The following is a 24,521-nucleotide window of genomic DNA, read 5'->3' as shown; positions in this document are numbered from 1 at the left end:
AAGCCTTAGTGATCACGCAGAGCCTGAGAACAATCAAGAAAATTATCATGAAAATCAAGATGAAACAAATACAGGATTCCCCCTCAGTGATGAAGAAGAGCCTCCTGATGGCACCCTGCGAAGATCTTATAGAGAGCGCAAAATGCCTTCTTATTTGAAAGACTATTCATTGAATTCCTAAAGACGGGAAGAATGTGATGATATTGAATTATCATATGACTAGTGTTTTCTTCTTATGTTTCTGTTATCAGATGTTGAACTATTTATTCTAATTTTGAATCTGTTATGAATTCATTACTGATCAATAAAGCCTAGAATGCAGAGGTTTTTCATTACAGCTTTAAAGTTTTAAAATGTTTTAAATAAAAGGGTAATTTATGTTTATATATTGTTTTTATTAATGATTAATTATACTAATTAATAATACTAATACCTATTGTTTCAATATTCTTTTCTAATTCACAAGAGAAAATCTCACAAGGTTATTATTTCAATTCAATTTTAATTGTGAATCCTAGTAAATTCCTCATCATTGTATCATTATCTTTTTTTTTGCTAAATACATTGATAAATTATTATCTTTTTACAGGCTGGCAATGTCAAATGGCTCCAGGTAGGAACTATTATATTTTTATTTGAATTAGACTTATTTAAAAAGTCTTCTATGTCGTTGACTACTCTATGTCTACTATCACTAGGTACTATAACAGATAATATTATTTATTTGCCATAACAATAATTATTTAAAATCAGTACTTTTATAAATAATACATCAACTTCATTTATAAAAAGGTTCTACTGGCATAAGTGAAACTATAATATTTAATTTCCAAAACGATTAGACTTGTTTTTAAAGCTTGAATTACCTACCTTATATTTATTAAAATACATGTTTTTCAACTTGTTTCAATTACACTAGTCAAATATAGTATAAAATTACTTCTTTTTTTACCTATTCCTAATTCTTTTTCATCTAAGTTATTGAAATCATCAAACACAATAACAAATGTTGCACAGTAGGCTCCATTGCCAATCAGCAAATTACATAGAAAATTCTCAGGCTCTGAAAATATACATTTTAGTAAAGTTCAAATTGTATTATGAATTTTTTCTTCAAAAAACGTTTTTCTTATTTCGAGTCCAATTAGCTATCAGTTTTCACTGCATCTTTTCTCATCCATATTTATTTTTATTTAGCACTATTAAACCTAATGTAATATACCTACGATTACACCTATCGTATTTAAATAAATTTATTCATCTTCTATTAATAAGCCCAATATAAATAATGTAGTACATAATTAAACAAAATATAGGCCTACTACAGAGTTGAGAAATGAGACACTCAAAACGACTTGTTGCACTCATAGATACGTGCACTCTACGTGAGTGAGACAGCGTGAGGAAACCGGTGGCTATCTCTGTGTTTGGAGAGTCGTCATCAAGTGGCTGTAGAGACGTCTGCGAAGATAGCAGCGTTGTGTGTGTGGAGATGCGATGTTTGTGTGGTGCGCGTGCGCCGTTGTCGGCCTTTGGCTGCAGCTCAGCTGCTGTGCCCTGTCTGACGGCTTTGTTCTGTTCTCTTCCCCTCCAGCGATTGCCGGCCACAGCGATGGCCTCCTGCAGCCCGGACTCTACGACTTCCAGGTCGGCATGCAGCTGGCCGATGTCCCCGGGAAGGACGTCGGCTTCCAGGTAGACGGTCGCCTCTCCCTGCACGTGGCCTGGGATGACCCACGCCAGCGCCGCAAGCTCTTCCTCGCACAGGTCATTATTCACAAATTATTTACTGACTCTTATCACTTTGGATGAATAATGATTTGTTGGATAATAACATTAATGTATTGTGTTAACGATACCATCACTCTACTGTAAAAGCCTAGCCTACATTAATAATAAAAGGTTACTGTTATTTTATCACTTTGCTGCAAGTGCCAACTGATGTATTATTATCACACTACCGTATCCAATTCGGCTATTAAACATGTATTTAGAGATTACGTTATAATGCTATTCTACATACTATTGTCTACAATACCCGCGCTTCGCAGTCCTTCGTTGTGTTATTAGATTTTACCCAATAAGAAGGATTTAAACGTTACTATTATATGTATTTTACTATATTATCATGTCATTTTTATCTGTGATTGATTCATTTCATTTGCCTATTTTTATCTCAATTCTTAGTCTTGAAGCCTACAGTCTTTTTCAATTCCTCAAATTTTTTTCGACATGCACTTCGTGGTCGGCTGGGGGTGGAAGTCTGAGTGCCGGTTGCACAAAAGACGGGTAAATTTTAATCCTGATTAATTTCTCGAGAACCAATCGGTTCTCATAAAATTAATCACGATTAAAATTTTACCGACTTTTGTGCAACCGGGCCTGTGAAAGGTAAAAGAGGGGTGGGTAACTGCCTCCGCGCTCCGACTGGAGAGGCTAATTTCTATGTATCCCCCGTTCTATGTAATTACAATTGTTGAAAAATGAATCCGTTATTGCAATTTTCCACTTCTTTTATAGCATCCGTAACGACAGAACAGAACGAAGGCCTAGCTACTAACATTGCTGTAAATCGTATGCAAAAAATGCCACCCGGCCGGGATCCGAACCGACGTCTCATTCCCATGATCGCATCATACCTATCCTATATCGTCTCGTATTATACTGACTATGGTAGGCCTAAGCAACTAACAACTATAGTTGACACTATTTTAATTATTAGTGTAGGCTATTTTGTTAGCTTTTATTGTGTAGGTACCTAAGTAGATTTGCCTATTTTCAACCCTTTCTTGTGCCATTTTCCGTGTTATCATTCTATGTTTCTGCGGCTGGTTTAGATCTGATACCGTAGCCTACATAATCGCGTAAATTTTCTGTTCTATAACGAAAAAATATATATAATATAGCCTATTAGCCCAAATTACTCGTATCATTCAACAGGATTAATGAGTTGGCTGTGGAATTGGAAATTCTCGTAGCCCTACTTCTTGATAACTGAAAAATACAAGTAGCCTAGTGAACACAGTCCCTTTTCCTACATACGTGATGTCACTCATTTTTTCGCAACATTCTGTATTATATGCTGCAACCGTGTGTTTTTTTTTCAAAAGAAAGTACCCAAGCGAGTCAGCCTATATGGTGGCTTACTAGTCACTCCTATTCCAAATTAGAAAATACGTTATTATGTTTGCAAGACTTCATGGCCTCTACTTTTTATTATCAACTAAATGTTACGGTACACTTATTACGCTTCTAGTGAAGTGAGATGAAATGCAAACGCCCACAAACAATAAAACTGATTTTGATTGCATTAAGTTCAGTAGAGTGCATATTAGGTTTCTCAACAGCATTAATAAATTACTCCTATCATTGGCAAGAAAATAAGCGGTTACTGGTAAGGAAGAAGCCGCAGCAATAATTTATCATAGTGACTCACTGCCATGCCGTTACTCGCTAGCAGGTCATTCACCTTTCCTCTCAAGAATTTGTACCTAGTGCCATTTCCCCGATTAACAACTTGTCTCGTTTGGAGATTGGAGTCCCAATCGTCATTGAATCGGTTTATATAGATTAGATATCAATAAAAATATATCATGTTATTATAATTCCACAGGTGTCTCTTATTAGAGATGCCTTCCAATACCAATTTGGTAAAATTTCAATGAAAATATTCACCCAATTCGTATAGATTTATTTAATGAAGAGTTTATGTGCTTGAGAGAAGAAATCCGTATTTCTCGGAGATGATCAATTTGCTCCACAAAATTTATGTAGCCTAACAATAGATGAAAATTTTTCCAATTCAATAGATATATTATTTTTCCAAATAAACAATGAGTGTGAATAATTATAGGAATCACAGTTCTCCTATACTCGAACTATTTTCCTTTGACCCTTTCATTCAGTACCTAATTGTTGTTATTGCTCCACCAAGATGATATGGAATAATAATAATAATTTTATTAATGTAGACAACAGGATGAACCCATTTTGCCTCCTTCACACAATACAATATATTCAACACATTATACAATTTGAAATACAAGAAGATACCCAAACAAATTATATGAGATCTTACGAATTTTCATAGTACGGATCTTACGGAATAAAATAGACTTTAGCCCAGGTAGATCCCGATACCAGGCATTAGAGCATAAACTTTTATAAAGATAATGAAGTTCAGATGATGGGAACCAGCGAAGAGGAACATGCTCTCTTCTCCTGTACTACTTTGAAATCGAATTGAGTCATTGACTCTCTTCATTGCAGTCTTACGGTATTGTTATTTAAAATCGAGTAACCGTTGGGGCACTCTACCGTGCTACTTTGCATCTGAATCTTGTACTTAGATACCAATTGAATCAAAATAGTAATTATCCTCCACAATCATTCTAATTCGATAGAAAATTATCAACCCTTGATTGATAAAAAGGCGGATTTCATGAAAATATTACGATTTTTAACTAGTAACTAGTAGTGATTACCGTATATAAAAAGTTACTATGTAGGCTAGTTATTTCTATGTTAATTAAACAACTCATTTAGCCCTATTATAATACTTTATTAAATGTCAAAGGTATTTTTAACCAGATATTTTTCCAAGTTTTCTAGGATTAATGGTTTTTAATTCACCTTAAATTTCATTTAAAGATTGTTAATAATATTTTATTGAAACCACAACTAGTCATTCTAACCGTTGAAGTGTTGATGTTTCAGTTGAAAGGACCAAGCTTACAGATAAAGTCGCGCAAAGCGCCCAGCCCTGATGGCTTTGTGACGCACTCGTCCAAGCTGGATGACGCCGTCAACAGCGTGTTTCTGGTCTCTTGGCACGATGGACGGGTGCCTGCCATCTATGTCGATCCTAAAGAACACGTCTCACTTATCAACCTCAAAAAAGGCATTGCTAGTATGCTTCAGGTAACTCACACATCCCATCAAATCATATTTCAATATTATATTTTATTAGATATTCTATTAATCTCCGTTTTGTTATTTATCAGACAAGGAATTCATAATTTTAAATGCATTTTAGATCTAGATTATTGGTGGATTAGTAAGATTTGTAACCACTCTAGACATGTTTAAAATGTAGTAGAATTAGAAGTTACTAAAACTCTTATTATCATTCACTCTTATTATATCTTATTCTCTCATCAATATCAATACGATCATGATAAAAGTAGATTAAAAGACTACCGTACCCACAGTGTTAAAAAGGCAAGTACATTACATAATTCTTTTAAAAAATTTACTTTCTTCACATATGTGACAGAAAATTTAGTTCTGTGGACTGTAATTTTTAATGTTTTTTACTTTCCTTGCCCTACTACCATAGGTAAGGAAAGTATTGCTTTCCAAAAAAAATTAAGGTACCCCAATTTCAAGTTTCTATACGTTTCAAGGTCCCCTGAGTCCAAAAACATGATTTTTGGGAATTGGTCTGTGTGTGTGTATGTGTGTGTGTGTGTATGTGTGTGTGTGTGTATGTCTGTGAACACGATAACTCCATTCCTAATTAACCGATCGACTTGAAATTTTAAACTTAAGGTCCCTATACCATGAGGACCCGACAATAAGAAATTCAATAAAATTCAATTCAAGATGGCGGAAAAAATGGCGGATAATTACTAAAAAACCATGTTTTTCACGTTTTTCTCGAAAATGGCTCTAACGATTTTCTTCAAATTTATATCATGGATAGCTATTTATAAGCCCTATCAACTAGCATAAGTCTCATTTCTGGGAAAATTTCAGGAGCTCCGTAATATTCTTGAGAAAAATGGCGGAAAATGACTAAATACCATGTTTTTCACGGTTTTCTCGAAAACGGCTCCAACGATTTTCTTCAAATTTATACCATGGATAGCTATTTTTAAGCCCTATCAACTGGCATAAGTTTCATTTCTGGGAAAATTTCAGGAGCTCCGTAATATTCTTGAGAAAAATGGCGGATAATGACTAAAAATCCATGTTTTTCACCGTTTTCTCGAAAACTGCTCTAACGATTTACTTCAAATTCATACCATGGATAGATATTCATAAGCACTATCAACTGGCATGAGTCTCATTTCTGGGAAAATTCCATGAGCTCCGTAATATTCTTGAGAAAAATGGCGGATAATGACCAAAAACCAGGTTTTTCACGGTTTTCTCGAAAACGGCTCTAACGATTTTCTTCAAATTCAAGCCATGGGTAGCTATTCATAAGTCCTATCAAATGACATGAGTTTTTTCCTTGGAAAATTGCAGGAGCTCCGTAATATTCTTGAGAAAAATGGCGGATAATTACTAAAAAACCATGTTTTTCACGATTTTTTCAAAATAACTTGACCGATTTTTTTCAAATTCTTACTCTGTATAGTTATTTATCAGCTCTATTAACTGGCATGAGTCTCCTTTCTGGCAAACTAATGGGGGGTCCACCCCATCCTTGAGAAATGGACTTTGTAACCTCCTTCTCGTGCATGAGGTAGGTAGGTAGAGCAGTTCATAAAAAGAACACATAGTCGAGATATTTCATCTGTAGAACAGCTGTTTTGACGACTTTAAAAAAATGACGACTAAAAAAATCATTGAATTTCACAATTTACACAAAGGAAAAAGTACTCTGAAAACAATTATATATACACATATACAAAAGTCTGATCGTAGTTTCTAATATGAGCAAGGAAAGTTGTGTGAGTGTACCACACCAGATTTTTCAAGTTTTATTTATTTATGAAGACAACAGGTAATAACCCATTTTGCTTCCTTCACACAATAAAATAATATTCTCAATATAATACAATTTTCAATAAAAAGGAAATAAAAAATATATTAAGAAAAAAAAACATTTTACGCATAATCCATGAAAACTAACCATTTTACACAGTAGGAGAAATTCATTTCACCACATAAAAATTGATGAACAATTTCGAAATTTGAACCCACTTACGAGAAATTTTCAGTCTCCATGATTCAACTGAACATAATCAGGATAAGTAGTTTTTTTTGAGGAAGCAACTGACCCAGACCAATATAAATTATCAATGTATTTAAGATTCACGCTCGAAATAATCCACGAAAACTCTCATTTAATTCAGTTGAACCATATTAGAAGAAGAATAGTGATATATTACCTATGTTTTTATGGATGAAATGGTTCAATTATATTGCATGCTATATCTATTAAAAGGTACTGCTAGTTAATATCTATCACGTTTGGATTATTATTATTATTATCATAGTATCCAATAAGTATATCACTTATTATAATTTATAAGATATTAGTATTTATGAGTAGGAAACCGTATTTAAGTATCACTTATGCTAAAATTCTGGTTTTGATCATAATAATTATTATGATATTATTATTGTACTACTCGCTTCCTCCCAATCAAACCTTGTAGATAAAACTCGTAGTAAAATGATTCATCACTTTTTAAGCTTTTTATTATTCCAGTCTATATATTCGTTACAAGCATTATTTAAAGATTAGCCAGCCCATTGAAAGATGCGTGCACCTTTCTCGTTTGACGCGAGTTCAACGCACTTTTAACTGGTTCTTCCTTTCTGTAGTCTCCCCTCCCCGCTCCAAGTCATGGCCAAGGTCAAGGCTTTCCTCGATGATGACGAGATGAGTGTGAAGAAGTAAGTTTGTGTCACTCACGCAACGGAATTTGGGGACCAGAATGCCATGCCATGCCGGTGCGTTCGCGCTGCCCGCTAATCATTCTATCTCTCTTCTTCGTGCTCTTATCTGTCGTTCCATCCTCTCACTCTACTGTTCTTTTCGTTCCACAGAAATTGATAACTTAGAAACCTTATCTTTAATAATAAAACTGAAGAATGCACTTATAGTGCATTGTCGATACTTTTTATCTTTTTAAAGGTCCGCCGCTTTTCTTCAACAAAATGTTTTGTATTTTATCCTATAATACCCGTGTATTTTATCCTATAATACCCGTGTATTTCCTTTCTATCCCTTGCATTTTTCAACCCAACATAAAGTTTTTTGGTAGTTTTCACGGTTGTGGAGAATTAGTTGAACATAATTTTCAATTTTGATAAATTTTCAATTTTGATAAATTTTCAATTTTCAATTTTGTTAGGCTAGTTAGTTAAACATAATTTTCAATTTTGATAAATAGATCCTTGCACAAAACAAAAGTGAGGGCGTTTCTGGGGAAGTCTCCAATATGTTCTAAAATACCCATTTCTAAAATCCATTAGTGAAGCCTCATAACCTCTATTTGGACAATTTATTTTATGAAATTGGGATGAAAAGAAGTTTTGGACGGTAGTCTGTTTCTTTGTCCTTAAGTTGATTGTAAATGATAAATAAATGAATAAAATAGTTCTCAACAACAGAATACTGGAACGGGTATCACATTTCAAATATTTGGGATGTGATATTACATACGAGGAAGACCATGACTTGAATATGTGCGGAACTATTAACAGAACTCTAAAAAATGAAGCCCGAAAAGAGACGAAGCTCAAATTTTATAAAGTAATGGCCGTCCCTACACTTTTGTATGGCTCTGAAACCTGGGTACCAAAGAGGATTGATTGATTGAGTACTTTATTTATGTAGATTACAATATATACTGGCTTATACACTTATATACAATAGCTTACAATACAGCAAAATTATAGAAGAATTTACATAATATAGACTAAGAAAATAATTATTGAACTGTATATGAAATGAAAAAGCAATTTGTAATATAATAACCATAGATAATTATATTGTTATGCATCTACATAAATTGGCGGAGCTTTGGACATATCAGTGTCCATTCTTCGGAAAGAATATTAAATTTTTTTTTGAGGAGGGATGGAGCAGATTACAGGCGGCCGAAATGAGATTTTTAAGGTCAGTGAAGGGATGCACCAGAGAGGACAGGCTTTATAATATCGATATCCGTAGAGAGCTCAATGTGATGTCAACGAGTTGACGAGAATCGACATCAGTGGAGAGAACATGTTGAGAGAATGGAAAACGAAAGAATCCCCAAAGCTGTCATTGCTTACAAGCCAGAAGGGAGGAAAAGTATTGGTAGACCTAGAAAAAGGTGGGAGAATGTTTAAAGGCGGAACAGCTATTAATGCCTACCCCTGTAAGAAGACCACGACGACGACGACGATAAATAGACATACTATCAACACTTCTTGGACCAGGATTCCAATCCATAAATTTGGAGTATCTTATTATGCTATGTAATCAAATGACCATTTCAATCATGATAGCTAGAGAAACTAGTTATTCTCTTCCATTTCTATTCTAATCACAAACTGCGTCCCTATAAAAATAAACGCAAAGGCAATAAAAATTAAATTGTATTTTCTTTTCATAAATTTCAGTGATCTGTTGTCTGTTCACAAGAAACGTTCAGATCATAGACCTATTCATAGAAATATAAAAACTGATACTAACCTCAGCAAATTTGGGCAAAATGAGATTTTGTATTAAACTCGGAATGAATAATGAGGCTCTGTATAATATGCTCTTAAATTTTAACTTATGAATAATATTCAATTTCAGTTTCAGCTTAAGGACGGTGAGTTCGAAGAATTTGATGCATCTGGTCTATGCAAAACTGTTTACCGAACAATCCATCCTCATCATATCCTAAAAGTAAAGAAACTGTGCGATACATCATCTACCTCAACCAACAATAGTCATAATGATCAGGTATGTTTAAAAAAGTGAAACCTCAATTTACATAGAAGTATGGTAGGGAATTTTTCATTAATCATTGAAAATTGTGAGAAATTTTTCTCATCTATGTGAACTTTGGCACGGTACATAATAATAAAATAAGTTCATAAAAGTTTTATATGTATCAAAAATATTATTCACAGTTCACGGTAACTTATCATGGATATCACAATGAATTGCATTCTTCTAGATTGTTCTAGTAAGATTTGAGTAACTCTATGTCAGCTATTGTATTGATTTATATTTAGAATGAAAACATTCTTGAAACATAAATGAAGTGATTTATGATAAGTATTGAATTCTGAGTGCCTATGATTCAAATATCGAACAATCAAGGTTTTATTATAACGTTATAAAACTAAATTGCAATATTGTTAATATTTTCTATAGGTCTATGATCCAATACCTACAAATTGTGTAGAACACACTGTGTTCAATTTCAAATTTCTCAATCGAAATGTGAAGTTAGTTCTGCTTCTACCGTAACACAGAATTAATTAGTTTCTTTGATCATGTTCTGAATCGTACTGTTGTATAATTAATAGCGAATTAATTCAATCGATCCAATATGCATCATAAAGATGCATTCAGTTAAAAGCTCCCTGTATTGATGTATACTATTACTGTAATGACTGTATGACTATATGCATACTGATTGTACAATCAATGTTACTTCCACATCACATTTATTTTTGATTGGGACCCATGTTTACTGAACAATTTTTACGAGACTTTTGTTTAAAAAGCTTATGTTAATCGATATTGTTGTAAGCTATTACAAAATTATTATGTTTGTTCTAGATATGGGGAGTAACTGTAAGCTCAAAACGGGAATCTCTCATAGAGCTTTCCAGTGACTTTAAAAAAGTCATATCAATATCCTCAGAGGAAACACATAAGATGTATTTGTCTGTCTACCAAGAAGCTGGGGGTTATGTTACAGCAAGGCAACATCTGAAACTAACTGGTTAGTTGAAAAAAAATTAATAGACTATTAACTAAACTCTGCACAATATAATCGATTTTCAAATTTCAGTTTTCATTGTTCCAAAAAAATGTCAACATGTGGAAAATTCAACAGGTAGCTAACATGTAATTTTCTTATTGATATTAATAGTAATCTTTTAAAGATCACATAACATATGAAGAGTCTTGGAAAGTGACTTTTATGAAGCTTTGAATGAAATTTCATGTCAGATCGCTTTATAACTTTTTTTGAAAATTCAAGTGGAAATGCTCACAAACCAGCACGTCTTCTTGCATGTTGATTGAAAAACTATCCCACTTATAAAAATGTCATACTCAGAAGTAGTAATGAACGTCGCAGAGCAAAATTATTACTTACCTTTGCTTTGCTTCTCTCTGGAAATCTATTCCGGAAACCTTATTCTCTATTAAAATTCTGTCAAATCCAGTTTGGATAGAATTCCAATCCTGCAATTATCACAACAATTAAGGTTTTTCATAATATACAATGGAATATATTCTATCCAATAGAAAAGATCAGGTATATGTTCTTTTCCATCTGTATCTGTATATCATTCAGGCATCTGTTCTTATGTTGTTCAGGTATCTTTAGAGAAGGTAAGGACATCTTTAAACAGTTTCACAATTCTTTCAGATGGTGAGGAGAATGAGGTGATTTCAATCTCAGCAGAATCTAAAGATGAAGCAGTTAAAGGTGTTGAAGAACAATTCAAAATCACGCTCTCTAAAGAAGATCTCAAATTGAAGAACGAAAACACTCATTGCCAAGATGGTAATTGCTCGACCGTAAGTTGTTACACTAACAAAGGATAGTGTGATAAATTATTACTACCAAGTACCCTTCAAGTTTCATAGATATGTATTCATTGATAAGGAAATCATTATATTATCATTATTTTTCTCATCAATATTCAGATAATTCATTCATTCATTCAGATCAAGTTCATTCACAATGAAAATATAATTTAAATTTTGTTCTTCAAATTATTAAGCCTAGGCCCTATCTTCAGATTAATATTTTCTCATTCATGTATCCGATATGTTGTCATATACGTATCAACAAGATCAGCATCATTGATGTCCTATAGATTTAATTGGAATGGCTGGGTTAATTCTTATTCTATAGAATATAAATTTTTATCAATATCATACCAATCAATATGCAATATAATTATATCCATCCCACCCTCGTGTAGAATTCGTAATTACACTCACTTCATTTCTTAATTCCAGTTTTCAGTAATTATTATTGGTTCAACAACTTTTTTCTAAAATGTCAAATCTGATTCTGTGTTCAAAGGTGAAATAACAATAACATATTTCCGTAGACAACTCAGAGTGGAATATGAAGAAAATTTTAAGTTTACAATTCTGCTTGAATTGTTGAAAGAGCGGGTAGTTTTGCTCTTGAGGCCTGGAGTATTCAAAATATACTGTATGTATAAATATATATATATATATACTTTAGTCACGAAATTGCCCTGAAATAATAAAAAATGACACAATGATGTTAATGTTGGTCAGATTAAACGATTATTGAAATTATTAAGTGGAATGGATAAGATTTTGCCAGTTCCACGTATTATTTATCTCAACCACGGTGGTTTAAATAAAAACATGGTGGTTGAATAAATAACATCTGAAACTGAAAATATCTTATTCATTTCACCTTAGTATGGAGAAATTCCTCAACATCTATGTATCCCGTGTATGTTATTCATACTTCTTTAGTGAATATTATTCAGTTGCATAGGGATTCTTCATGTCTATTTTCTTTTTCAGTTCCTAAAAGCGTTGAAGGAAAACAAAGATCATTTAAAAACTAAGTATTTGGGAACAATGCGATCAGCTACTGCTTTCATTCGGCTGCTACCTCTTGCAAGACAAGCCAGTATGGACGATATACACAAAGCTCTGAAAAGCTCAAAGAACACTCATATTTTGTGAGTATTACACAAACAACTATGATACTATGATAGTAGTGCACCAATATATTGTATTATCACTGGCATTTCTGCCATCATGACTGACCTCTCTGTACAACTCATTGCCTTATGTAGTCAATTCAAAATGTAGTTGATCCACTTTTAGTTCTTATTCTTAATGTCACTGATTACAAAAAATGTTAAGACATCACAGTTGGTGAATACATGTATTGAAATGTTTCAGTACTAGAGGAAGTGAATGTTTCTAGAGGAAGTGAAGGTTGTGATGTGAATAAAATTTTATCAGTTTGAAAATTTAAAAAAGAGGTTGAGTTGGGGTAATTACTTACATGGCTACTTACATGATTGAATAGTCAACGTAACACACAGAATAGGAAAATATTGAAATAAAACTCACTTCAAAATAATGAAGTGTTGTTGAACTGTTGTGTCATGAATTGTATTTTGCTCAAGCAACTTATGCATTTGAAATGTTCTTCAATTCAATAATGAAACTATACCAACATAGTGTTTTTCATAATCATGTATTTTTTCATCCTACTTAGTTCCACATCCTTACTCGACTCATCTCATTGTTTGTTCTAAATCAATTAATGTCTGTATAATATATTTTGTATTCATTTGTTCATCCTGCTTGATTCAACGTTCTTATCTAACCCAACCTATTTATTTTGTTCAAAATCAATTCAGAGAATAGCTATACATTATATTGTTTATACATTGATTATTCAATGTATGTTTTTAGCACTACAGCCCAATATGAACTTTGGCCGCCTCCTCTACAGCTCTCCACGCTTCTCGGTCCTCTATCATTCGTCTCTTATCTTCTACATCCAATTTTTTGGAGATCGTCTCTCACTTTATCCTCCCACCTTATTCTCGATCTTCCTTTCTACCTTCTTGAATGTAGCCTCTCCTTGAATATTATTTTAGGCATTCTGTTCTCATTCAATCTCCAGATATGTCCAAACCAGCCGCTACGCCTTTATAAATTTTACAATATTTCGGTACTTTATCAATGTAATGACTGGTTATGAATTGTGCTCTGAATTGGTTCTTCTCCTCCACTCCTCTCCTTCTTGAACATAAATCTTTCTCTAAATTTTCCTTTCAAAAAAGCCTAATAGATAGATTTTTGTAAACGTCCAAGATTCACAGCCGTACGTTACAACAGGTAGAATTAAGTTTTGTATTTCTACATATGAGCCTGTTCTTCAAAAGTTTCAAGTTACTGATGTATGCTCTATTTCCAGCCAATACTCTTTGCTTTATGCTGTAACTCATATTGTTTTCGTTATTTAATTCAACCCCCCAAAGCTGAAGTTCCTTACCTACATCTTGAAAGTTTTTCTGTTCAATTCTGAGATTTTGTGGAACTCTTCTTGCTTGACTCCTTGATATCTTCATATACTTTATTTCACTTTCATTTACTATCACATTCAATGTATAGAATAATGAATGATTCAATGATTAATGAATGAATAACGAATGTATCGATATACATAAGTTGGTTTATACATTAGAATAGCTATAGATTGTTTATTCTATGATGGTATATTTGATAATGATGTATTGTTTTAGGCCTCAGCTGTACGACATTGTGGGAGCGGCGCAGACCGAGGCGGCGCACGGCGCTGCAATGAAGCAGCTGCAGTTCGACTCGGAGAGTGGCTTCGACCTGGCTGAGCGCTACCTGTGGGCGCTCTCATTCGGAAATCATCCTCTAAAACATGTACTTTCAGGTCTTGTTCAACAGTAGAGGCTTAGATAATCAATGCTCTTCTTATTTATCTAAAGTTTTCACCAGTGCACCGTACAAGCGTTTTTAGATTGTATGGAAGCTTAGTTGTTATGGAATGTTCAATTCAGTTATGTTAAGTAAAAAACGTCAACAACGTAAACAGTATTAGCTATTTTACAATTGCAAAGAATTTCTACTGTCCTTCATTATTTACTTTAAGACATGACTAGTTTCGTTCAATCACGTCATTATCAATTCAATTAATCAAATTTTATTTATCAATTTATAACGCCCATCAAGCTATTCGTTTATTCATACATTTAAAGATCATAATTATTGAGATACCGTACTTACCCGTATGGAATATTCATTTTATTTATGTAAAGCTTTCTTCAACATAAAAGCTATTTTTTATTTATACGGTAATTGAAAATCATACAATCAAGATAACGGAATTTCCTCTTCCGAATTTAATTTAATTTCAAGATTAATTTAGACAACTTTCTCAACTTTCTAATCCTCAAGTTGAGATTGAATTCTCCAAAATCTGAATATGTATGATGTAACTCAATTGCAACCATTTTCTAAACACTTTAATCTTTCACATAAGTATAAATGCTTCATAGGTAGAGATTTTCATTTTTGTTCTATATTTGTAATAATTTTCCCTTTAAAAATAATGTTTTATCTATCAATAATTGTGCAATATTATGATAATTTATTTTATTCTCCATCCGAATTAGTTTATATCACTATCCTATTTTTCTAGTTCAGTACCTATTTAAGTAGCTAATATTGCTCAGGGCTCAGATTATTTCTGGCATTCGACTTATTTAGTGTGTCTACACATTATTAATTCACATTCGCAACAAGCCAAATCATAATCTATCGATACTATTCTCTCTTTTTCAAAATTATCAATATTACTTATTATAGTTGGTACCAAGATCTGATGAATTTGTTACAGATATTAGGAAGCTGACTGTGAAGGATAAGTTCGACCAGAAGCTAGTCGAGACCAGTATCCTAACACTATCAACTATTGTAAATAAATTGAAAAATACAAAATCCAACGAAGATAATAATGAATCAAAGGTAATGTTATTGTTCTTATACAATTTACAAATTTCACTGTGCTAACTCTGTTGTACATTTGTTCCTAAGACAATTTCAAATTGGAGTGTCTACTATGAATTAAATATAGTTATAAATTATGATGATTATAAAAAACTCTATAAAAGACCAGGAAATTTTCATAAAGAACTATTTTTGTACAAACCATTACATTGAACAGTGGTGAATTAAATATACTTTTGCTGATAGTTAGCTGATTAAGTTGCGTTGTGTTGTGAACCAGAGCGCTACGTCCATAGAATTTCTACAACACAACGCAGGGCTTTTCGTGACAACACAGCTAGGCCAACACTCCTTCACATCTTCAAAAACATTTTAAAAAATTAGTAGGCCTACCTTCATTTCTCATAAAGATTACCGTTTTACCTAGATTCTCCATAAAGTTGGATAAATTACGTTACTGAAGCAAAGTGGATGATCTTAACGACTGATATTAGGTACTTGTAATTGCAATAAAAGCGGCACTTCTGGTAGAAAGCCTTTTTTTACCTCTTTGTCTCTTCATTACATTATTCTATGATATGTTGTGGATTGTAAATTTCTTTTTTATTCCAGACAATAGAAGAAGTTGAATCAGAACTGAGGAATGGCCTTTCAAATTGTTCAGAGAAAGATGACAGCTGTAAAGTCATGTATTTGAGAGCACTCCAAAACTTGAATGACGAAACCTCTGTCCCAGCCCTCATAACTTACGCGCTTCAAGGTTCAAAAAAGTGAGTGCATCATAACAAGACTGAAGGCGAACGCCCACAGCAGCAGATAGACGGAGAAAAAATCATATGCAGATGTATGCAGACAGTCTGTGTGTATTGCGTTGCAACATTCGGAGGGATTTTTCATCCGCCTGTCTGCATATCTCTGTTCACGTCTGCATGCAGACGTTGATTTTTTCTACTGTTACTGTTAGCTTAACAATACCCAATCAGATCAATTGGCATCACTTGGTATAGTCGAGCCTAGAATGCAGAGTTTTACCTTCAATAAATATATTGAATATTTCACTGTTGTGTTGAAAACGTCAATATATAGAATGCAGTTTAATTATGGGCGATAGAAATGGAAACTTTGCTATTTATGACAGAGTTTCTTTTATCCTCTATGGTACCATGTCTTTGGTGTTTTTAATTGGGAGACTTTTAGTAGTTTTTAATTCGGCTCTTTCATGTTGGAATAAAGTCATAATACATTTTGAATATTAAACGAATATGCAAATGATTTACTATTAGCTTTATCTTTGTATATCTAATATCTTGGCAAGGTATTTTCTTGACGTATAAAATATAGAAAGAACTACATGGGTTGAAATGTGTGTGCATTTGCAGAGTAAGTGTTCGAGCTATGAAAACGTTGAGGTCGATGAGTCCTTCTTTTTGGAATGAGGATGTTTTAAAAGCGGCAGAACACATCTATTTCCAAATGGGAAGGAAGTACGACAGCAGTGCTCGCACTCTGGCCCTTGACGTTCTACTAGAATCGAAGCCTTCGGAAAAACTTTTAAAGCTCCTGATTGGCTCGTTGGCCAGCAGCGATTCAGCTTACGAAGTGAAGCAGTATCTCATGCAGAGGATGAACCAAATAGCTTATAGGTAAGAGGAAACGTGTAGGTCTTCCTAATAGAAATTCATAAATATTTTGTGGTTTTCGAATTATAGTGGTCTTATAATTGCTGTTCGAATACATTACCGTACAGATTGCCAAGGAATAAGACAAGGATTCTTATGTTGGCAGTGCCAAGTATTACAGTGATGTTACAGATTCGAGAAATAAAAATGTACCTATTATTGATCTTTCCAATTCATCCTCACAATACATCACAATGCTGATTCGATGTTTCAAATCTATAATGAATTTTTATGGAAACAGATCAGTGATAAGGAATATTATTTTTTATGTCTAGTAAAATAAATTCTATCAAGAGATGCGAATTTCAGATCGAGCAGTGTAGAAGCGGTGTTAATTGATATATATATATATAAAATAATAATATATTATTATTAAATAATATATTATTGAATAATATAATATATCAAATCAATTTATTTTCCATTTTTTACAATATATACAGAGCATGAAATTACCATATAACTAAAAAATCGCAATCATTTGATTTGATATATATATATATATATATATATATATATATATATATATATATATATATATATATATAAAAGTCTACCTATTTGAATTCTCTCAAAACTTTCTCAACTAAACTAATGAACAATTTTCTCCATGCCAACTCATTTATTTTCTACCCAGTAGTAAAATTTTATTTCAATAACCTCATAATGGAATTTTTTCTGAGAGGAAGTATTACTGGATCAGGTAAATTGTCATCTTCTACTAAACTTTGACATTTTCTCAGAATACGTTTATGAAATTGCATAGGAGTTTTCTAACTTGTCTCTAAATTGATTTCAGAGATGAAAAGTTTCTTGAAACTGTAAAGGACATATTTTCATCGTTGAATCTCAATAATTACAATATACTGGCTCAGAAAGGATTATCGACAGCCTTCACACGTTTCTTCATGACTGGTTCAGCTGCGAATGGAAGTCTGTCGACGGTTCAAGAAATACAAAACGGAATTGTAAAACGAGGTCTTGTTGATATAGTTCTTGATCAGAGTGGCAGACATCAAAGTATATTCACTGTAAGTTACTTAGCAGAGTCTACTCCTACATATTGTTGAACAATCATCTACAGTTTGTGGAAAATGTATGTGTTACAATTTTGTATAAATTTTCTGATATCTTACAAAATATAAAACTAAAATGTTATCAAATTGATTCACAGAAATTCTACGAGTCTTAATTATGAGGTAGTATTCTAATATTAATTTTCTATGCAATTGATGCAGTCTACTATTTTTAATACAAGAGTAAATCTGTACAAAATTCTTCTTCTTGAATATTTCTCTAAGATAAGTAGACTGAATTGCTAAATTATAATTTAAAGAAATTATTGCGAACCTTTGTCACATATAGCTGCTTAAAGTAAAGTTTCGGATATCTAAGACACTCATATTTTACCATGCGGAGTGTGAATGTCTGAGGAAGTGAATACAATTGCAAGATTGTCACGGTTCTCAATGGTAGTTACATGTTTTTGTTGAATCTTTTGACGATTTTAATTGAGTTGTATGGCTTGATATTCCATACTTTTTCTCATCCATTACCGTACCTTGAATTTTCTGTGTACCTTGAATTTACCTGTTTCTTGAATTTGATGGGTACTTTTTTATTCTTACACAAAGTATATTACTGTATGTGTTGAATCCTGCTTAAACTTGATTCTCACAATCATATCAGTATCAGTTAGACACTCATAATGAAAATAAGGTATGAGTTTGACACAATATATAATCTATATTTGGACAGAAATATTTTAGTTTTGTTAGTTATTATTATAGATTGAACTGACTCGTTGCTTTGTAGCTGTGAAAAATATATATCTTGTTAATCATTACAAAAAGTTCATTTTCATATTTGGTGTGTAGCTGAATTATAATATTGTAATATTATAATCTGTACTGTGATACTGTTGAAACTTGATAATAGCAAGTTTATTAGCCGAAACTTGTTGTGTTGAGAATAGAATAAAATTATAGCAATTCTTTGTAGTTATGAGATTGCTAAATTCATTACAGAGTTTGTTTTAATGTTGATTTGCAGCTAGGTCTGTTTGCGGGTGGCCTTGGCTCGTTCATTTCGTCTGATGAGGAGGCGAGTGTGGGGGCGGGAGAGGAGGAGGAGGAAGAGGTGGCGACTGCTGGGATGGAGCTGACTGTGCTTGGAGTGCAGGTGCGTCCGTTCGTCTTCTTCTCGGGCCAGGGAGACCTCATGGGCCACGTCTGGTCGGGCACTGCTTCCGAACGCACTCCCGCTTTCCAGGTAACTCCTCAACTCACCTCACTAGATTCCCACATATCAATGTGATCGGTACAGTGAGAATATTAACATCATGGAAGCATAATTTTGACAATTTTAATATTGACGCCACACTAAACGGCTGGTTACAATAGCAGAAGCTTGATGTATTTCCATAAGTTGCAATGGGACTAATCGTACCCGCTCAACCGTGCTGAGTGCGAAGGCGAATAGTACAATCAGAACTCATGGAATTACATTTTCACTGTGTCGGTCACTTTCACTTATACTGAATCCAGCTTTATTGTGGTTGAGAATACTGTAGCTCATGCTATTTCACTACTTGTACGAACAATTTCAACATAATTTAAATGATTTATTCATTTTCAAGGAAAATGTTTTCAATTTTATTGAAGGTATTGCTGATAAGAATAATTCAAACATTTTTTTATCAGTCATAGGAGCAATTCCAAGGAAGTTCTAATAGTTCCATGTAAATTTATTCCGAAATCAAATAATATCGTTTCTTCAACTATCATCACAATTCATTAATGCAATCATTAATTCACACATAGATTTATAGTATTTGTAACCTGACTAGGACAGAATTTGCCCTTCCTTCACTCATTCATGTGCAAAATCACTGATTGTAGCGTTTTCCTAAAAAAGCTACAATTTAGAATATAATAAACCTTCTCATGACAATGAAATTTATGTGTAGCCTTTAGTAGGTCTTATCAATTTTTTAAGGCCAGGTTTTGAGTACACTTATTAAATCTATAGGTTTAATGGTTTCTACATTGTAAGACACTAGAATTAGTCCAGGCAATAAATGCTCAAAATAGGGTATAGAGGGAAATGTTTGGAAGACAATTTTTGACCCCACAGTTCTGTAAAGGTTAGTGAGGAGGTAAACATATCAAAAGTCCCCACCCCTACCCCCTGTTCGAAGTGGGTGGGGGTGGTTTAAAGGTACCGTTTTTTTTTGTTTCTCACATAAAACTCAAAAACTATATATCTTAAGGACTTGACTGTCATATAACAAATTAAAGCTTACATAATTTCCTACAATATTTATTCCACAACTTTTTTTATATCTCCTCTAGTTTTCGAGATATACGTTCAATTTTTGTACAATAGACCAATTGATAAAGGAATTTGGTGGGAATGCTTTAAACATAATTTTTGACTTTGCAGCTTTGTTGAGACTAGTTAGGAGGAGAACATATCAAAAGTCCCTATTCCTAACTTATGTGCTAAGGGGATGAGAGTGGTTTAAAAGTTGCATTTTTCATCGTTATGCTTCCACGCTCATATTTTGAGAACAATGCGTTCAACCGACATAACTAACTATTCCAAAATGGAGCTTGATAAATTCTCTACACTTTTTGTTCAGTGGAATTTTGTGATATTCCCAACAGTTCTCGAGATATTCGCTCTTGAAGGTGTGTAATTGTTAAAATAACAGGTTTTTATCCAATGTTTTGCTCTCTCATCCCCTTAGCACATGAGTTAGGAATGGGGACTTTTGATATGTTCTCCTCCTAACCAATCTCAACAAAGCTGCAAAGTCAAAAATTATGTTTAAAACATTCCCACCAAATTCCTTTATCAATTGGTCTATTGTTGCAAAAATGGAGATATTACACTCAACACTAAAGCTGCTGCAAAAGATGTAGGGAAATTCGTAAAAGTTTGAAATTATACATCAGATTGAAGAGAATTTAATGCACTAAGAGCTAATCAGCATGGATTTTTCCTGTTGATTTTTAAAAAGTTATAATAGCAAAAATATAAAAAAATGGTGGCAAACATGGTTTTTTTCAAAAATGTCACACCTTCAAGAGCGTATATCTCGAAAACTAGAGGAGATATAAAAAAAAGTTATGGAATAAATATTGTAGGAAATTATGTAAGCTTTAATTTGTTATATGACAGTCAAGTCCTTAAGATACATAGTTTTTGAGTTTTATGTTAGAAACCAAAAAAACGGTACCTTTAAACCACCCCCACCCACTTCGCACAGGGAGTAGGGGTGGGGACTTTTGATATGTTTACCTCCTCACTACCCTTTACAGAACTGTGCGGTCAAAAATTGTCTTCCTAACCTTTCCTTGACTGGACTAAATTTATATGGACCTTTAAATCTATAGGTTTCATGTGTTTACCGGACCTATGTGTAAACTTTTCTGAATAAAGTTATTTGATTCTATCCTAAGCTCCATTTTTAATATGATAATTATCATTGGCAACTAATTTATTGAATATCAACTTCATAATATTTAAATTGCCTAAACTTTTATGTTGTTTCTTATGAAATCATGCGGGACTGCTGCAGGAACATTAGTGGGTTCGAGGTTCGAATCAGGTTGGTTTTCATTTCACTGAGGCTATGTGATATCTAATCCCACAGTTGAGTTCTATGTGTATATCATCCAGAAAAAAGTATTATCAAAAAAATCTCATACATTTTATTAGATGATTCACAATTGACAATATCTTTACATTTTCAGGCGCTTTTACTTCTGCAAGATTATACACAACAGATTCCACTTGAATCCGGCTTCGTAGCAGAACTCAATTTTGTTGGTGGAGTCTCTTTCGATTTATCTGGACAAATTCAGTTTAGCCTATGGAACAGGAATGCTCAGTCTCTTGTTGAGAAAAAGTTAGTCGATTTTATCTATTACAAAATGTTTGAATGGTATATGATATTGACAGTCTTAAAATGTTTTATAAGTGAAGAAATAAACTTTTAGGTCTTGCTGTAAGTTACGGCAATATTATTTTTGATCGGAATCAGTTTGCTATTGATAATAATTAATTTATTTGGCTCGAGACGTAACTCACCAATTGAATCCTTTTGAAAATAAATCCTTCAAAGTCGAATATGCTTGTATAGCTTTGATGTGGAAGTTTACTTTTCGTACTTATTTATAATGATTAGTGATACTGTAAATAAGGAGTTATAAAAATGAGTTACACCATCATGAATCAAATCTCCTTTGACATTCAAACTTGGTTTTATTTAACGTCAACTCATTAGAGGAAACATTTCTCAGTTCAGTTGAAGCTCATGCTATTCTTCTTTGCTGATTATTTTAATATTCTAAAGAAATAGTATTTTCATAAATTTTAGCTTCAATTAATGGATTATCAATGTTTTATTAACTTTAAAGACCTACCAGTATTTTAATATTAAATGATATTATGTAAAAACATTGTGTGCATTTTCCAGTGCTGGAATATCGATGGTGGGTTCGATACGAGTTGACAATATGTTCATCAAGAGTAATATTGAGTTCAATCTCATGACTGAGGCAAAGCTCAACTTGGAATCTAACATCGACTTCTACAATACCATCGCCCTCTGTCTTCAACTAAGTCAGCCAGATTCCGTAATCAAGTGAGTAGGCTAATCACCATTTTATGTAGTTCAAGTATAGAATCAAAATTAAAAATAGTTGGGAGAAGACACCTAATACTTGAGACGATTAACCAAACTTTGGGTGACCGCAGAGGACTCTGTTGAGTAACACATACAAGCTCTAAATTGCCTCCTGGTGGCTCGGAATCCACCTCAAGTTATCGATCCGTTCATCTATCATCTCTTTTCCTTCATCTACGCTCAAGCCTAGCGCTTATGTAGGTAACATTCTTAGTAAAAACAAAATATATCCAGACAAGTGCTGAGCTCTGACGAGCAAGTTTAACCAAAATCAAACCAGCCTGTTCAACTACTCTATCGCTACATTATAATTTTATTTTAATACTAGCAGGAAACCCGTGCTCCGCAAGGGTATATTTTAAAACTTGACGTAATAAAATCTTGAAGAATTGAAAATAGATAAGCATCCTCGGTTGATTGAGAATCTATATGAAAAAAAAATCATGTTAATCAGTCCAGTAGTTCAGACGTGATGATGCGTCAAACATAATTTTCCTATCCCGTACGTGTATAAGCCAGTTCTTTCCTCTATTAAAGTATAGATTGTACATTTTATATTTTGACTTATTGTCGTGACTTTAGTTTCACAATAGGGAGAAATATCTGAACAGTAGCCAATCAAAATGTATTGTATGCAACTTTATTAACTAGAGTTAAGACGTTGAAACAAAAATGTAGGAATTTTTATGCTGAGTTAGGAATTGATTCTCATGAACTTATGCAGTATGGGTCTGCAGTGGAGTAAATCAAGTTAGCCTATAAAGGTCGGTCAAGGAACAAACTTCTTAACCCGGTAACAGTGTATTGAGCATTATATTTTAGGTAATTTCATAATCTATATATTTTTGAAATGTAGTTAGAAAGTACTCCTTGTTTTCAACTTTCTCATTATTTTTTGTTTTGGGTTTCATCCTAATGGAGTCGATTTTGTAAATGATGTTCAACTTTAGTTATTTTTTCAAATAATTTATCCCATCCTCACTTATTAATGTATCATTTCTTTTACAATTTTCAGGTACAATGTATTCAAAGTAGAAAGGATACCAGGTAGTAAGCACAAACTAAGGAAATCAAAATATTCATTAATTTCAGTTCCAGGTAAAACGTATGCATTGAATCAAAAGAACAATGAAATGTGCAATACCATTTTCAAAGACTCATAAAATAAATTTGTTTATAATGACTGCAAATAAATTAAATTTTGATTACAAATTGTTGAAGATTTCTATTTTATTGATACGTGATTTACCTTGATAATCTATAAAATTCATTTTCTATGTAAACGCTCACTATATCATTTCAAAGCCTGAACTATTCAAGTCTGAATTTGAAAACTTCAAGACGAACTACAATGCTTCATAGTTAGAGGTTGAATTGATTAAGCTGATGTGTTGGCAAATTCTGTTGAACTTCAATCTTAGCCAAAACCGTAAAACTCCTATTACATTGAGATACCAGTCTTGGCCATTAGTGGGTCGCGAAATGTAATAGCGAGTCGCCGGGCCTATTAGACTATGTTTGGCAGATTGTGGCGGCCGGCTGGTGTGACTCACTGGTGTCGCCAGCTCGTCCACCAATCCTGGTGTCTGAATTAGCTCCGCACACGGCCGCCAATTGCTGCTCTCTGGCTCCCCACTTGTGGCTGAGACTGGCTACCAGTTGTAATGTACCTTATGTAATGCGAGCCTTA

General features: G+C 33.2%; 1 protein-coding gene across 2 annotated transcripts; it reads left to right on the top strand.

The window, feature by feature from the left end:
* The first annotated feature begins 484 nt into the window (after nucleotides 1–484).
* LOC111061585 (microsomal triglyceride transfer protein large subunit-like) lies at nucleotides 485–24,047 on the top strand. 2 transcript variants are annotated; one of them, XM_039423233.1, is made up of 16 exons: nucleotides 485–613; nucleotides 1,595–1,767; nucleotides 4,717–4,920; nucleotides 9,530–9,679; nucleotides 10,508–10,673; nucleotides 11,328–11,479; nucleotides 12,476–12,636; nucleotides 14,221–14,381; nucleotides 15,348–15,475; nucleotides 16,070–16,227; nucleotides 16,837–17,100; nucleotides 17,936–18,167; nucleotides 19,189–19,407; nucleotides 21,897–22,051; nucleotides 22,622–22,789; nucleotides 23,847–24,047. In XM_039423233.1, exons 1-16 carry the CDS (start codon nucleotides 604–606, stop codon nucleotides 23,992–23,994), a joined length of 2,649 nt encoding a protein of 882 aa, XP_039279167.1. In that variant the 5' UTR covers nucleotides 485–603; the 3' UTR covers nucleotides 23,995–24,047. The 2 variants fall into 2 exon arrangements, with proteins under 2 accessions (XP_039279167.1, XP_039279159.1); XM_039423225.1 differs by lacking the exon at nucleotides 485–613 and having other exon boundaries at nucleotides 1,476–1,767.
* The last annotated feature ends 474 nt before the right edge of the window (nucleotides 24,048–24,521 follow it).

This window comes from Nilaparvata lugens, chromosome 1, assembly GCF_014356525.2.
Source record: "Nilaparvata lugens isolate BPH chromosome 1, ASM1435652v1, whole genome shotgun sequence".
Lineage (NCBI taxonomy): Eukaryota > Metazoa > Arthropoda > Insecta > Hemiptera > Delphacidae > Nilaparvata > Nilaparvata lugens.
This window is presented reverse-complemented; position numbering and strand designations above follow the sequence as displayed.